Source organism: Dendrobates tinctorius, unplaced genomic scaffold (assembly GCF_039654945.1).
Source record: "Dendrobates tinctorius isolate UK_male_01 unplaced genomic scaffold, ASM3965494v1 ptg000030l, whole genome shotgun sequence".
NCBI classification, from domain to species: Eukaryota; Metazoa; Chordata; class Amphibia; order Anura; family Dendrobatidae; genus Dendrobates; species Dendrobates tinctorius.
In genome coordinates, this window is record NW_027361698.1 from 20,568,129 (window position 1) to 20,585,668 (window position 17,540).

The window sequence follows — 17,540 nt, forward strand, 5'->3', positions numbered from 1 at the left end:
CTTTAAGTTCAATCAAGACCACCTGGATGTTCTGAAATGATTCTGGGAAATGTGCACTATTAGCCTAGTTAGATTGCATTTGTGTTATTATGACTTTGCCCACAATCAGACCATGTTATGTTAGCAATCTATGCAGAATTAAAGGGAATTCCAAAGGGTTCACTTACTTCTTTCTTGCAATTGTTCATCTCTGGAGCAGAAGAAAAATTACATTCTGTGGAGTAATTCTGCGTTTCCAGCTATAGGAAAGGCGGATTCCTTTTTCATAAGTATCTACCCATGAATAAAGAATAGCTCTGGTTTGCAAACATCGATGTCGGACCTTAGCTCTGCTCTTGTGGATGAAGAAATGCCAAACCTCAATCATCTTTCAAAATCTAATAGAAAGACTTCCCCAAAAATGGAGAGCAGCAAAGAGGAAACTATACCTGAACCGCTAAAGCTCATATGAAATAATACGTAATGCAACATAATGTACTATACACGTCACCCTGTCATGTATGATCCATGTATACTGTAATATAATATATGATCAGTATTATAGGGCCCTCCATATATGAACAGTATTATCAAATCTTCAATACCAAGGAAGCAATGTGTCCATTTGATTAAATAGAAACGATGCAGAAATAATCATTACCTCATTCTGTATCTTGAAGTCGTCCACTTTCTGACGCTCAGCAATGGAATTGTAGTGTCTTTCCTTTAGGTCTGATATTTCTTCCTCGCTTAAGGGTCTATTAAAAAATTAAATCAAATCTTTAGCCAGTGGCTCCATCTGGTCATATTGCCAAATTAAATTTAATAGAATAAATAGCGATGTTCAGAAGACGCTCTACTGAAATTTAGCAGCTGCATTTTGTATGTTGGTAAGACCATGTAATGTGAGTAAAGGTAAATTAATTCTAAGGCCACGTGCACATGTAGAATATTTGGTGAGTTTTTTACTGTAATATTTTTAAGCCAAAACCAGGAGGAAAAGTATAATAGAAACATCACCACTTCTGCATTTCTCGTCCATCCCAGATTTTAGTTTACAAATACTGAAGTTCAAATACTCACTAAATACTGAATTTACATGGGATCCCAGAGGAATAAAGGACAGCTGTGGATTGATATTAATAGTCTGGGAAGGGGTCAAAGATATTGCGCCCCCCCCGGCTACCAACATCAACCCTCAGCTGCCCCAGAAATGGCACATCCATAAGCCTCACTCTTACCACTTGCCCCGATGTGGTGGCAAGTGGGATAATATTTGTGGGGTTAATGTCAGCTTTGTAATGTCAGCCATCAAGCCCAGGGGTTAGTAATAGAGAGGCCCATAAGACGCCCCATTACTAACCCCATAGTAGTTTTGAAATAAACACAGCAAGAATAAAATTCTTTATTTAAAATAAAAATCAACACCCTGGTTTACATATTTATTTAAAAATAAAATAACAAGTTATACTCACCTTACGCCTTTTCCTTTGAGCCCTTATCCAATGTAAAAGGCAGAAAACAATAAACAACCATAATACTCACCTTATGCCTAATCTATTGAAGCACTTAACCCCTGTAAAACAAAAATAACAACCATATCCCTCACCTGTCCAAAGTGAAGATTAGCAATACTGTCTTACGCCGTACTCCATCTCTGATATCTGGTTTTCAACCTGAACGGTGGCAGATGTGACCGTCCAGGTTGAAAACCATGAGACAATGCTGTGCTGCGAGCAGAGCTTCAGTGAGGAGGTTACCGTCAGTCACTGAAGGTGCGTTCCCCAGGCTCACTTCACTTTGAGCGGCCTCATGAACTGCGGTGACCTCAATGAGATCACAGCGACAATCGTGAGAAAATTCTTATGGCAATGTCATTCAGGTCACAGCAGTTCATCTGGCTGCTCACCGTGAACTGTGCCCGCAACAGCTCATTGTGCCCTGTTTTTACGCGTGAACGGACGCATCATGGCATCGTTCATGTTGAAAATCAGATGTCGTAGAGCTGGATTATGGGGTTGGACAGTATGGATTATCTTCACATTGAACAGGTGAGGGATATGGTTGCTATTTCTGGTTTGCTTGTTTGTTTTTTTACAGGGGACATGAGCATCGGAGGATTATCTTCACATTTGACTGGTGAGGTATATGGTGGTTTATTATTTTTTTTTTTACAGGGGAAATGGGCTTCAATGGATTAGGTGTTAAAGGGGAGTACAACTTTTTTTATTTTTAAATAAATGTGTAAAACTGGGTGTTCTGTTTTATTTCAAATAAAGGATTTTATTTTTGTGGTGTGTTTATTGCTTGCATGTTTTAACATAGACCAATAAAAAGTACTTTTAAATGGAACGGTGAGTGCCACCCCTTTTTTCCTTGCTGATGGACATAATAATAGCAAATACCTCTAATTAGCAATGTAGTATAGTTTTTCTGATTCGCTTTCTCTTTATCTCATGTGCAGTAATTGGAAGACCTTAGGTATCCATGGTTACGACCACTGATAAAGTGACAGTCAGTTAGCTAACTGATAAAGGTCATAGCCATGGATACCTAAGGTCCTGCAATGCCTGCACGAGGAAAGCGACATAGCGAATCGGAAAAACTATACTACATTTCTAACTGGAGGTACTAGCTAATATTATTACACCTATTACATACTGGGATATGATCTTGGTGATGGGAATACCCCTTTAATGACAACAAAAGTTTCCATTACTGAGATAAGAATTGACAGTTGGTGCTTTTAAAATTGTATGGGGGATTAGCTGGAGGCAGTCAGACATACTGCTGGAAGTTCACCAATTTTCACCTCCTACCTACGTAATGGAAATATTTCTTCACTGAAAACAAATTTTACCTGTAATTACTGGTTATTCCCATGCCAATCTACCTGATGGTCACTAAGGGTACCGTTACACATAGCGATGCACCAGCGATCCTGACAACGATATGGATCGTTGGTGTATCGCTAAGTGGTCGCTAGTGAGCTGCCACACAGGCAGATCTCACCAGCGACATAGCAGTGGTCGGGGGGGGGTCGCTACTTACCTGTCAAACGCGGCGATCCTGACGTCCTCCCGCCCGCGTCCACGCGTTGCTCGTCGGCGCCACAGGAAGCCGGCAGCCAGCAGGAAGCCGCCGACGAGAAATGGTCCAGGACCTTCTCGCGCGACCAACAATGAGCAGCGGGGGAGCCGGTCAGAGGTAAGTATCACATGCAGCGATATCGCTGGCAATATCGCTGCAACGTCACAAAATCGGTGACTTTACAGCGATATTGCTAGCGATATCGCAGTGTGTAACGGGGGCTTAAGAAGCCTCCCACATGGTTGCCCTTTATAAAAAACATGAAAGGTTAGCCACAAACACAATGGAGACCGTCAATGCTAATGAACCTGCTTGACCATGAACCATCAAAATCCATCTTTGACAGACACTGGGTTCTACACGTTTCTAAAATGAAGGGATCAGCAACTTCTCTTTGTAAGTGAAAAGCGCTTATACAAGAGAGAAGAACACATTAGCATCTCTCAAGGGAGACCTGCAAAACCTCAACCCTGCTCCGAGCTTTGCACAGCTAGACCACTTAAAAATGGCCAAGTCACAGATTTTCTCAAGATCCTCAGATAACCTACAAACATCTACAAAAACCTAGCAGAACAAAGATTATGAGGAAAGCCTGAAAAACGCAGACCTGCTGGAATCATTATGTTAAGTTCCCATGATGAGTTTTTGATCTGGCGTATTTTCACTATGCCAAAAACCCAGCGCCTTCTAGTTCCAACGAAGTGGATGGGATTTGGAGAAATCTCATGCCCACTGTGGGGTTTTCACTCAGTGTAAACTGAACTGTAGTGTGTGTTTGAAATCTGCAATATGTCAAAACCAAATACCAGGCAGTATAAACTATAACTCCGCTTTATTTAAAATTTGACACACCAAAAAGAAAAAGCAGCAGTGTCAAAAACGTGATAAAAATGCACTGAAAAAAGGCAAGTAACCTACTATATATAATCAAGTATAAGCCAAGATTTTCAGCTCATTTTTTGGGGCTGAAAGTCCCCCTCTCGGCTTATACTCGAGTCATATACCGGGGGTTGGCAGGGGAGGGGGAGAGCGGGTGTCTGAGATCATACTCACCCCCTCCTGGCGCGGTCTCTTAACCCCATCTGCTTATTCCATGGTCTCGGCGCCCCAGCTCTTACTGCGTTCAGCGGTCACGTGGTACCGCTCATTAAAGTCATGAATATGCACATATTCATGACTTTAATGAGCGGTACCACGTGACCGCTGAAATCTGGAAGAGCTGCCGCGCCGAGACCATGGAAGAAGCAGGGGGGCTGCAGAGACCGCGCCAGGAGGGGGTGAGCATGACGGGGAGGACGGGGGAGGCAGTGCAATATTCACCTATCCAAGTTCCACCACCGCTGCACGCCGCTCTGTCCTCCTTGTCCTCGGACTGTGAGGTTCGGGTCAGAGGGAGTGATGACGTAGTCAGAGCGCGCCCTCTGCTGAACATCACTGCAGAGACACAGGAGACAGAGCTGCGCCCTGCGATGGAATGGGGACAAGTGAATATCACTAGTGCTGGGGGCCTGAGTCAGTGGCGACACCTGCACCTGGCCCACATAGCGTGCCGGTGTCCCCATCTGTTCAGGACACCGGCACCTGGCCCCCAGCAACGAGGCGAGTATGTCATTTTTTTTTAAATTGCAGTAGCAGCAATATATGCGGGGTATTTATCTATGGAGCATCTTCTTGGGCCACCATTAACCCTTGTGCAGCATTTTATGGGGGGTATTTATCTATGAAGCATCTTCTTGGACCACCATTAACCCTTGTGCAGCACCACCCTCGGCTTATACTCAGAGTCAATAAGTTTTCCCAGCTTTTTGTGGCAAAATTAGGGGTCTCTGCTTATACTCGGGTGGCTTATACTCGAGAATATACGGTAATTTACTTACATGCAGAAAATCTGCAACATCCAAAGCCACCAAACACTCACTGTGGGAATGTAGGCATAGGGTATGTGCACATGTTGAGTATGGGCAGCACAACATTTCTGAACCAAAAACGCAACTCTTGCAAGGAAAAATGCTAATAAAATTTGTGCGACACTGTTTTGACAAATTTTTCTACCATTCATTTGAATGAGTGAAAAACGCTGCAAAAAATACTGAAGGGATGGACATGCTGCAGATGTGAAACAGCTTCAAATCTGCAAGGGAAAAATAAGCAGCAGATGCATGAGATTTCAGAAATCTCAAAAAAAAAAAAAAAAAAAAAGAAAAAGGTGGCAAAAATGCACATACCCTTAGGCTGGAAAAACTTCCACAAGGATTATAAAGCCATTCTGACGTGAAATATCATCAGGACAAAGATCTCTCTAATAAGGGAAGCACTTCATATTGTGACACCTGGTAAGAGATCTGCTTTAATATGGGCCTGTATATAGGCGTTGTATATCTATTACACCAGATGTTCACTTTTTGGTGTCGGACAATCTTGATCTGGATATTAAGAGTGAGGCAGCTGTGATGAATCCAGATGTCCTCTACCAGCTCATCGGACGCCATCAGCATCACAAGAGCACTCCTCCTCCTTCCCTCCATTATCTCATTACAATTCTGGTAGTAGATGAGTTCAGCTGCAGGAAAGTCAAAACATGATCCATAGAGGAATTTCTGATAATTCGATTCTCTAATGCAATGCTCCTCAATCTATGAGGCGCAGCTAGGGAGGCAGTTTTGACAGGAGTAATTATGTTAAGTGTATGCCTGGTTCCATCTGAATTCACTTTGTACTCGCTCTGCAGTCAGTTCAGGAGACATAGGAAAAGTTACGGATTATTTTGGCAAAACTTTTGACCAATTTGGGCGACCCCAAAGCACAGGTGAGAAAAGTTTGAGAAACCTGGAAACAGCAAAATGATGAAAGCCCCATTAAAAGTCCAAAATATTTCACATATAAAGTCACTATATCAAATTGCAATGGAGCTGATCCTCCGAAGAAGCAGAATTCCAGCAGGAACAACACAGACAAAATAAAAAAAATACATTAGGACTGCTTAAAAGTATCACAGTAGGCATGGCGTCATTAACTGTTTTTTAATTCTAAACAGCAATTAGTAAACTCCCTAAATAGCATAGGATAGTCAGCACATCAATATAATCCAATTTCAGAAAACAAAACCATACGCTATGCATCCTGGCTGACCCAGGGCTTGATCTCATGGCTCTTTTCTGGGATATCCCCAATTACATATTGATTATTATGCTTTGCTTATATAGCGCTATCTTATTCTGCAGCGCTTTGCACACATTATCATCACTGTCCCCATTGGGGCTCACATCCTAAATTCCCTATCACTATGTCTTTGGAGTATTGATGTGCAGACTACAACTCTATGCTCTTTTCTTAGTATGCTAATTGGGCTTCAGAATAATAATGCTGTAATTGTATTTACACTGTTTTGGCTTCTCTAATTTATAGAGTCACGTCGTTTATTTGGCGATGAGAACAACCGCCAAGTGTAATGCAGTTAACATTTATCCTAATGGATACTGCCTGATTAAAAGAACTGCTACGGTAAAGTGTTAATACAAAAAGTCAGTGGCCTGTCAGGTTTTCGGGACACCATTTAGACTAAAAGAAAAAAAAGGGGTTTGGTACAGTGTTAGCCAGTTGAAAAAAGATTTCTCTAAGTGGCAAAGACAAGATAACCTTATAGTTATGATACCTTTTAATGGCTAACAAAAATAAAATAAATGAGGTTACAAAGAAAGATTTAGAGACTTCTTTGGCATGGTATAACTAAGTAACTAAGTATCTGAAGAAACACAAATATATGCACTAAAAAAAAAACAACAACAACAGAGACATGGTACAACAGGTGAACATTTAAATAAACAGAGCTCAGAGAATGATTCCTTAGCTGAATTAGATTAGTGGTGTGAAAGTTTTATTGTCCCAATATCCATGTAAGATCAGAGACCAGGTGCCCTCACTGTCTCTGGAGCAGATTCCTCAGATTCTGTAGTTTGTTTATTTAAATGTTCATTCATTATGCCATGTGTCTGTTGTTTATTTGTGCATATATTTGTGTTCCTTCAGAGACTTTGTTATACCATGCCTGAGGAAGGGACCTATAGCCCCCCCCCCCCCCCCCCCCCCCGTCACACACAGCGAGATCACAAGTTTTGTGACGCAACAACGACCTCAACAGCGATCTTGCTACGTTTGACAGGTAGCAGCGACCAGGCCCCTGCTGTGAATCACTGGTCGTGTTGGAATGCCCTGGACATTTTTTTGGTCGTTGAGGTCCCGCTGGGCAGCATGCATCGGTATGTTTGACACCTTTTACCAACGACCTCGTCAGCGACTCAGAAGCGAGACACATGGCGTGACATCGTTACAAAGGTCGCTACGGGTCGCCGGATCGTTGCTGCGTCGTTGGGAAGATCTGACTGTCTGACATCTCACCAGCGACCACATAGTGATGCAGCAACGATCCTTATCAGGTCGTATCATTGTATCAGGTCGTATCAGGGCAGCACGGTGGCTCAGTTCGAATCCCACCAAGGACAACATCTGCAAGGAGTTTGTATGTTCTCCCCGCGTTTGCGTGGGTTTCCTCCGGGCACTCTGGTTTCCTCCCACACTCCAAAGACATACTGATAGGGAATTTAGATTGTGAGCCCCATCGGGGACAGTGATGAAAATGTGTGCAAACTGTAAAGCGCTGCGGAATATGTTAGCGCTATATAAAAATAAAGATTATTATTATTATTATTGTCGGGATCGCTGTAGCGTCGTTATGTGTGAAGTCTCGAAGGCTTGCTTTTTAACATCATTTTATTTTTGTTAGCCATTAAAAGGTGTCATAACTATAACACTAAAGATCACTTTTTTAATGTTTAAAGTGGAGTAACGTGGAAGTTTTCTTTGTGCAAGCTTTAGGGTTCAAAAAAATATTCAGCATGTGACATATGCTTAATTCCTGTACTTTTGTTAGTGGGGTTGTTTCAGCATCATGCTGAAAATGACATTTCCCTTCGATCCTTAGCATTTGTTCATTTCTGCCTCCTCATTCCACTTTACCTCCATCTCTACTGCAGCACCAATGGCAACTGAGCATGTGTAGTAGCAATAGTGGCTGCCTCCCCGGACGCCTGAAGCCAATTCCCCACCCAAACCCAAGAGGTTGTCATTGACTGATAGTAGTATAATGGGGTGACTGCTATCCAAAGCAATATCATGTATAGTGCTCAGTGTCATTACCTCTAGAAACACACCAGTGGGGCACACACAGGACCCATCATAGAAAAGCAGGAGCCCATTTTTAAAAATAAATGAATTGAAAAAGTATTATATTCTCAGTGGTAGGAGCAGGAGGACACAACACACAATAAAAGAGGTGTCAGAAGGCCTTTTAAACAGAGACCATTTCTACTTATATGAACAAGAATTCTTCAGTTCTTAACTGACATTATACCTTTGGCTGCTTCCTGGGCTTTCACCCTAGTGAAAAAAGAACATAATACATTACTCACATGGTTATAAAGTTCAATATTATTACAATACGGCCATTGTAAAATTACTATACAGGCACTCTTGATAAGTACACAATGCTAAAAATCTACCAAAAAAAATTACCAAAAAAAATAAATAAATAATTTAATCGCTAGATGCCATGCTAATTACCATCTTAAGTAATAAAGGCTGAGGGTAGTGGATTGGTAATGCAAACCAGACTCCTTCAAATGATTCTAGCCAGGAGTAATGTAGGCATTAAAGAAAAATGTATATTTGCACCAGATATATAATATACAACTAGGCCTAGAGAGTTATTCCCCACCTCACAAAAGAAAATAATAAAATATAATGTATATATATATATATATATATATATATATATATATATATATTTTTTTTTTTTTTTTTTTATACATACACGCACAGTTAGGTCCATATATATTTGGACAGAGACAACATTTTTCTAATTTTGGTTCTATACATTACCACAATGAATTTTAAACAAAACAATTCAGATGCAGTTGAAGTTCAGACTTTCAGCTTTCATTTGAGGGTATCCACATTAAAATTGGATGAAGGGTTTAGGAGTTTCAGCTCCTTAACCCCTTTCCTACACTGGACGTAATATTCCGTCCATGTGACCTGGGCCCTAGGCGTGGTACAGCTCATGATCCAAAGCATACCACATCATCTGTAAAACACGGCGGAGGCAGTGTGATGGCTTGGGCATGCATGGCTGCCAGTGGCACTGGGTCACTAGTGTTTATTGATGATGTGACACAGGACAGAAGCAGCCAAATTAATTCTGAGGTATTCAGAGCCATACTGTGTGCTCAGATCCAGCCAAACTGATTGGTCGTCGTTTCATACTACAGATGGACAATGACCCAAAACATAAAGCCAAAGCAACCCAGGAGTTTATTAAAGCAAAGAAGTGGAATATTTTTGGATGGCCAAGTCAGTCACCTGATCTCAACCCAATTGAGCATGCATTTCACTTGCTAAAGACCAAACTTCAGACAGAAAGGTCCACAAACAAACAGCAACTGAAAACCACCGCAGTGAAGGCCTGGCAGAGCATCAAAAAGGAGGAAACACAGCGTCTGGTGATGTCCATGAGTTCAAGACTTCAGGCAGTCATTGCCAACAAAGGGTTTTCAACCAAGTACTAGAAATGAACATTTTATTTACAATTATTTAATCTGTCCAATTACTTTTGGTCCCTTTAAAAACAGGGTGGCACATGTTAAGGAGCTGAAACTCCTAAACCCTTCATCCAATTTTAATGTGGATACCCTCAAATGAAAGCTGAAAGTCTGAACTTCAACTGCATCTGAATTGTTTTGTTTAAAATTCATTGCGGTAAAGCCTAGAACCAAAATTAGAAAAATGTTGTCTCTGTCCAAATATATATGGACCTAACTGTATATATATATATATATATATATATATATATATATATATATATATATATATATATAGTTAGTGGTGTAGTAACCACTGAGTCCGCTAGGGGGCGCTGTGTGGATGTCCCAGGAGAGAGAATGAGTGGCAGAATATGGAAGGACCGTTATGTATCTCAAGGTGGGTGGCCTTGAGATGGAGACTTATGTATGTGTGTGGATCAGCAATGACATTGCTGAGGTGTTGCTTCAAATTTGTGTCAGGGTGAAGTCTCCGGGTAACTAGAGAGATGGGCGAGCCTGGTTACCTACAAACCCACCCAGGGGGTGAGTTTAAAGCACTGTTGGAAAGAGTGTGTAAATGCTTGAAGGACCTGTGATGAGGTCAGTCATGTGACCCGGTGGGCGTGGCTATGAACAATATAATGTGGCCAGGGTAGTCACAGGTGGTGAATGCTTGGACCCGGTTGGTCCAGTGTGGAAGGTCCCGCTGAGATGGGGCTTCCTGCCTGACAGCACGTGTGGACGCTGTGAGTTATGGCTGCAAGTGCCTGAGAGTTCCCTGGAGGGAATGAATGTCTGCAGTATGGAGAAGCAGGGCGAGAGAACCCTGACGGTGTGAGATATAACTGTGAGGCTGAAAACCTGCGTATTGGACATTGCTAACAGAGTGAAGCTCTGTCATGGACGCTATGCCGTTTATATATTGCTGGTCATGATTTATGATGTTTAATAAACCGCATGGACTATACTGGTTTATGGAAAACCTGTGCCGGATTTGTTTTTGTGGCTGACAAGCGAGTGATCCCCTACTTAAATGACAGCGCTACCTCACAATATATACACTCACTGGCCACTTTATTAGGTACACCATGCTAGTAAGGGGTTGGACCCCCTTTTGCCTTCAGAACTGCCTCAATTCTTCGTGGCAGAGATTCAACAAGGTGCTGGAAGCATTCCTCAGAGATTTTGGACCATATTGACATGATGGCATCACACAGTTGGCGCAGATTTGTCGGCTGCACATCCCTGATGCGAATCTCCCGTTCCATCACATCCCAAAGATGCTCTATTGGATTGAGATCTGGTGACTGAGGAGGCCATTTGAGTACAGTAAACTCATTGTCATGTTCAAGAAACCAATCTGAGATGATTCGAGCTTTATGACATGGCGCATTATAATGCTGAAAGTAGCCATCAGATGTTGGGTACATTGTGGTCATAAAGGGATGGACATGGTCAGCAACAATACTCAGGTAGGCTGTGGCGTTGCAACGATGCTCAATTGGTACCAAGGGGCCCAAAGAGTGCCCAGAAAAAATTCCCCACACCATGACACCACCACCACCAGCCTGAACCGTTGACACAAGGCAGGATGGATCCATGCTTTCATGTTGTTTACGCCAAATTCTGACCCTACCATCCGAATGTCGCAGCAGAAATCGAGACTCATCAGACCAGGCAACGTTTTTCCAATCTTCTACTGTCCAATTTCGATGAGCTTGTGCAAATTTTAGCCTCAGTTTCCTGTTCTTAGCTGAGAGGAGTGGTACCCAGTGTGGTCTTCTGCTGCTGTAGCCCATCTGCCTCAAAGTTCGACGCACTGTGCGTTCAGAGATGCTCTTCTGCCTACCTTGGTTGTAACGGGTGGCAATTTGAGTCACTGTTGCCTTTCTATCAGCTCGAACCAGTCTGCCCATTCTCCTCTGACCTCTGGCATCAACATGGCATTTCCGGCCACAGAACTGCCGCTCACTGGATTTTTTTTCTTTTTCGGACCATTCTCTGTAAACCCTAGAGATGGTTGTGCGTGAAAATCCCAGTAGATCAGCAGTTTCTGAAATTCTCAGACCAGCCCTTCTGGCACCAACAATCATGCCACGTTCAAAGGCACTCAAATCACCTTTCTTCCCCATACTGATGCTCGGTTTGAACTGCAGGAGATTGTCTTGACCATGTCTACATGCCTAAATGCACTGAGTTGCCGCCATGTGATTGGCTGATTAGAAATTAAGTCTTAACACACAGTTGGACAGGTGTACCTAATAAAGTGGCCAGTGAGTGTATATATATACTGCTCAAAAAATAGAGAGAACACAAACAACAAAATGTAACTCCAAGTCAGTCAGTCACACTTCTGTGAAATCAACACTGATTGTGATTCAATTTCTCCTGCTGTTGTTCAGGGTGGTCCAAAAGTAGGTGTAAAGAAAATAATAACATTTATTTTAGTAAATATAATTTTATACATAAATTAACACAAGCATAACATTAACAATTAAATTTTATTCTGAACAATAATACAAAAGCCCTTAAATTTTATCAGCGCAGGTGCTCACACTGTTTTTCATCACAATTTGCACAGCTTTGAAGTCTTCCTCTTACGCTTCGACAAACATTTTTGCACAAGTCTCTTTGGATATTAATTTCTTGAAACGAATCTCTTATGTAATTTTTCAAATCACTGACACTTTTTGGTTTTTGACTACAAACTTTGTCCTTGAGTACTCCCCGAAAAAAAAATCCATTGTGGTCAAGTCTTGTGAACCTGCCGGCCAATCAAGTGGGCCTCTTCGGCCAATCCATTTATTAGGAAATGTTTCATCAAGATACTCGTGGAAGAACATTCTCTTGAATAATGTGGAGGGGCCCCATCTTGTTGGAAATAAAGGTCATTTGAATTAGGCTGTTGCTGTAACTGGGGAACAACTTGATTCATTAGAATTTCGAGATACTTATCTCCTGTGACTGTTCCATTAAAAAAAAATGGTCAAAAAACACAAAAACTTGAAATACCACCCCAAACATTGACAATAGGCTCATTTAGTTGTTGCTCTAATGGTAAGTGCATGTTCTCATTATACCAGTAAATACAATTCTGTCTGTTAATATGGCCAGATAATTTGAAAGAAGCTTCATCACTGAATTTCGTTAAGCATAATCTCACTTTACACCATGTTTGATAAATCTCCCCCTTCATAACCCTATTACACATACTGTCCACCTACTTTTGGACCACCCTGTATATATATATATCCACTCAATGCAGGAGGGGACTGCAGTCGGACCCCCAACGATCAGTAAGCTATCCCATATCTGACAAAAGAAATAACTTGTTTTTATGGTGAATAACCCTTCAAAATATACACTTTTCCATAGTGTCCACATTTGCTTAGTTAGACTGACTTTCCCTCTAGTTTCCCTTAAAGGACTCAACCTTTCAAAAAACTTACCCTCTGTCTTTTTACAATGTGACCCTGTTCTCAAGATAGATATGAATCCCAGTGGTGGGACCAACATCTATAAGATGCCGATATGCCATAAATGTCTCAGATGGGAGTAACCCTTTAACCCCTTACCTACAATTGACGTAATATTCCGTCCATGTGACCATGGACCTAATTACCATGGACGGAATATTACGTCATCGCGATCAGCGGCGCCCACGTGGTGAGCGCCGCTGATCGCGGCCGAGTGTCAGCTAATTATCATAGCTGACACCCGGCACAATGTGTCAGGGGCGGTCACGGACCGCCCCCGACACGTTAACCCCTTGCACACCGCGATCAAACGCGATCGCGGTGTACCGGGGGTTAAAGGGAAGCATCGGCAGGGAGGGGGCTCCCTCCGTGCTTCCCTGAGCCCCCCACGGCAGCGCAATGTGCAGCGCTGCTGCGGGGGGCTCTTTCCCTACAGGCCCCCGGATCCAAGATGGCGACGGGGGCCTGCAGGGAGCTGACTTCCTCACTGCCTGCAAAGCGCAGGCATGAGGAAGTCTGCAGCAGTGCCTGTGACAGATCGCTGATCTGTCACAGTGATCTGTGATGTGACAGATCAGCGATCTGTCACAGGACAGTGATGTCCCACCCGGGACAAGGTAATAAAGTAAAAAAAAAAAAAAAAAAAAAAAGTGTTAAAAATAATTAAAAAAAAATCGCTAAATAAATTAGTAAAAAAAAAAGTAAATATTCCCCAATAAATCCATTTTTTCAAAATAAAAAAAACCAAAAACAATAAAAGTACACATATTTGGTATCGCCGCGTCCATAATGACCTGCCCTATAAAACTGTCCCATTAGTTAACCCCTTTAGCGAACCCCTTAAAAAATAAAAATAAAAAACGAAGCAAAAAATAATGATTCATTATCATACCACCGAACAAAAAGTGCAATAACGTGCGATCAAAAAGACGCATATAAATATGCATGGTACCGCTGAAAACGTCATCTTGTCCCGCAAAAAACGAGCCACCATACAGCATCATCCGCAAAAAAATAAAAAAGTTATAGCTCGCAGAATAAAGCGATACAAAAATAATTATTTTTTATATAAAATTGTTTTCATTGCAAAAAACCGACAAAAACATAAAAAAACGACCTAAATGAGGTATCGCTGTAACCGTAATGACCCGAAGAATAAAAACGCGTTATCAATTTTACCGCACGCGGAACGGTGTAAACGCACCCCCCAAAAGAAATTCATGAAACGCTGGTTTTTGTTCATTCTGCGTCCCAAAAATCGGAATAAAAAGCGATCAAAAAATGTCACGTGCCCGAAAATGGTACCAATAAAAACGTCAACTCGTCCCGCAAAAAATAAGACCTCAAATGACTCGGTGGGTCAAAATACGGAAAAATTATAGCTCACAATATGTGGTGATGCAAAAACTATTTTTACAATAAAAAGCGTCTTTTAGCGTGCGACAGCCGCCAAACATAAAAACCGCCATAAATCGTAAATCAAACCCCCCGTTATCACCCCCTTAGTTAGGGAAAAATAATAAAACTAAAAGAAAATGTATTTATTTCCATTTTCCCGCTAGGGTAAGGGTTAGGGTAGGGTTAGGGCTAGGGTTAGGGCTAGGGTTAGGGCTAGGGTTAGGGCTAGGGCTAGGGCTAGGGCTCAGATTAGGGTTAGGGGTGTGTTGAGGTTAGGGTTGGAGTTATAATTGGGGGTTTCCACTGTTTGGGCACATCAGGTGCTCTCCAAAGGCAACATGGCGTCTGATCTCAATTCCAGCCAATTCTGCGTTGAAAAAGTCAAATGGTGCTCCTTCCCTTCCAAGCTCTGCCATGTGCCCAAAGAGTGTTTTACCCCCACATGTAGGGTATCAGCCTACTCAGGACAAATTACAAAACAACTTTTGGGGTCCAATTTCTCCTGTTACCCTTAGGAAAATAAAAAATTGGGGGCAAAAATATAATTTTGCGGAAAAAAATGTTTTTTTTATTTTCACGCCCAGGCGTTATAAACTTCTGTGAAGCACTTGGGGGTTCAAAGTGCTCTCCACACATCTAGATAAGCTCCGTGGGGGGTCTAGTTTCCAAAATGGGGTCACTTGTGGGGAGTTTCAATAGTTTAGGTACATCAGGGGCTCTCCAAACGCACATGACACCCGCAGACCAATCCATCAAAGTCTGCATTCCAAAACGTCACTACTTCCCTTCCGAGCCCCGACGTGTGCCCATACAGTAGTTTTCTCCCACATATGAGGTATCAGCGTACTCAGGACAAATTGGACAACAACTTTTGGGGTCCAATTTCTCCTGATACCCTTGGGAAAATAAAAAAATGGGGACTAAAAGATCATGTTTGTGGAAAAAATACGATTTTTTTATTTCCACGCCCGGACGTTATAAACTTCAGTGAAGCACTGGGGGGTTCAAAGTGCTCACCACACATCTAGATAAGTTCCTTGGGGGGTCTAGTTTCCAAAATGGTGTCATTTGTGGGGGGTTTCTACTGTTTTGGTACATCAGGGGCTTTCCGAACGCGACATGGTGTCCGATCTCAATTCCAGCCAAAAACGTCAAATGGCGCTGCTTCCCTTCCGAGCTCTGCCATACGCCCAAATAGTGGTTTACACCCACATGTGGGGTATCAGCGTACTCAGGATAAATTGCACAATATCTTTTAGGGTCCTGTTACTTTTGGAAAAATAAGAATTGAGGGTGAAAAGATCATTTTTGTGGAAAAAATATGATTTTTTAATTGTACTGCTGTACGTTATAAACTTCTGTGAAGCCCTTGGGGGTTCAAAGTTCTCACCACACATCTAGATAAGTTCCTTGGGGGGTCTAGATTCCAAAATGGTGTCATTTGTGGGGGGTTTCCACTGTTTTGGTACATCAGGGTTTTCCAATCGCGACATGGTGTCCGATCTCAATTCTAGCCAAAAACGTCAAATGGCGGTGCTTCCCTTCCGAGCTCTGCTATGCGCCCAAATAGTCATTTACACCCACATATGGGGTATCAGCGTACTCAGGACAAATTGCACAATAACTTTTAGGGTCCTGTTACCCTTGGAAAAATAAAAATTGGGGGTGAAAAGATCATTTTTGTGGAAAAAATATGATTTTTTAATTGTACTGCTGTACGTTATAAACTTCTGTGAAGCCCTTGGGGGTTCAAAGTTCTCACCACACATCTAGATAAGTTCCTTGGGGGGTCTAGATTCCAAAATGGTGTCATTTGTGGGGGGTTTCCACTGTTTTGGTACATCAGGGTTTTCCAATCGCGACATGGTGTCCGATCTCAATTCTAGCCAAAAACGTCAAATGGCGGTGCTTCCCTTCCGAGCTCTGCTATGCGCCCAAATAGTCATTTACACCCACATATGGGGTATCAGCGTACTCAGGACAAATTGCACAATAACTTTTAGGGTCCTGTTACCCTTGGAAAAATAAAAATTGGGGGTGAAAAGATCATTTTTGTGGAAAAAATATGATTTTTTAATTGTACCGCTGTACGTTATAAACTTCTGTGAAGCCCTTGTGGGTTCAAAGTTCTCACCACATATCTAGATAAGTTCCTTGGGGGGTCTAGTTTCCAAAATGGGGTCACTTGGGGGGGTTTCCACTGTTTAGGTACATCAGGGGCTCGCCAAACGTGACATGGCGTCCGATCTGAATTCCAGCCAATTTTGCATTGAAAAAGTCAAACGGCGCTCCTTCCATTCTGAGCTCTGCCATGCGCCGAAACAGTGGTTCCCCCCCACATATCAGGTATCAGCGTACTCAGGACAAATTGCACAATAACTTTTGCAGTCCAATTTTTCCTGTTACCCTTGGTAAAATAAAGAAAATTGAACCTGAAGTATTTTTTTTGTGAAAAAAAGTTAAATGTTCATTTTTTTTTAATATTCAAAAAATTCCTGTGACGCACCTAAAGTGTTAATAAACTTCTTGAATGTGATTTTAAGCACCTTAAGGGGTGCAGTTTTTAGAATGGTGTCACTTTTGGGTATTTTCTATCATATAGACCCCTCAAAGTGGCTTCAAATGTGAAGTGGTCCCTAAAAATAAAATGGTGTTGCAAAAATGAGAAATCGCTGGTCAAATTTTAACCCTTATAACTTCCTAACAAAAAAAAATTTTGGTTCCAAAATTGTGCTGATGTAAAGTAAACATGTGGGAAATGTTATGTATTAAGTTTTTTGTGTGCCGTATCGCTGTGATTTAAGGGCATAAAAATTCAAAGTTGGAAAATTGCGAAATTTTCAAAATTTTCGCCAAATTTCCGTTTTTTTCACAAATAAACGCAAGTTATTTGAATGCAATTTTACCACTAACATGAAGTACAATATGTCACGAGAAAACAATGTCAGAATCACCGGGATCC

At 41.8% G+C, this 17,540-nt stretch overlaps 1 protein-coding gene across 2 annotated transcripts in view; it reads right to left on the reverse strand.

The window, feature by feature from the left end:
• The window catches only part of AP1AR (adaptor related protein complex 1 associated regulatory protein), a 76,546-nt gene that overhangs the window by 30,613 nt on the left and 28,393 nt on the right, over window positions 1-17,540 (reverse strand). For both annotated transcript variants that reach the window (XM_073571952.1, XM_073571951.1), the window contains exons 4-5: window positions 8,477-8,502; window positions 641-737 (exon numbers count right to left, since the gene is read on the reverse strand). In XM_073571952.1, the coding sequence (XP_073428053.1) occupies window positions 641-737; window positions 8,477-8,502 (123 nt within the window). The remainder of the gene's footprint in view (window positions 1-640; window positions 738-8,476; window positions 8,503-17,540) is intronic.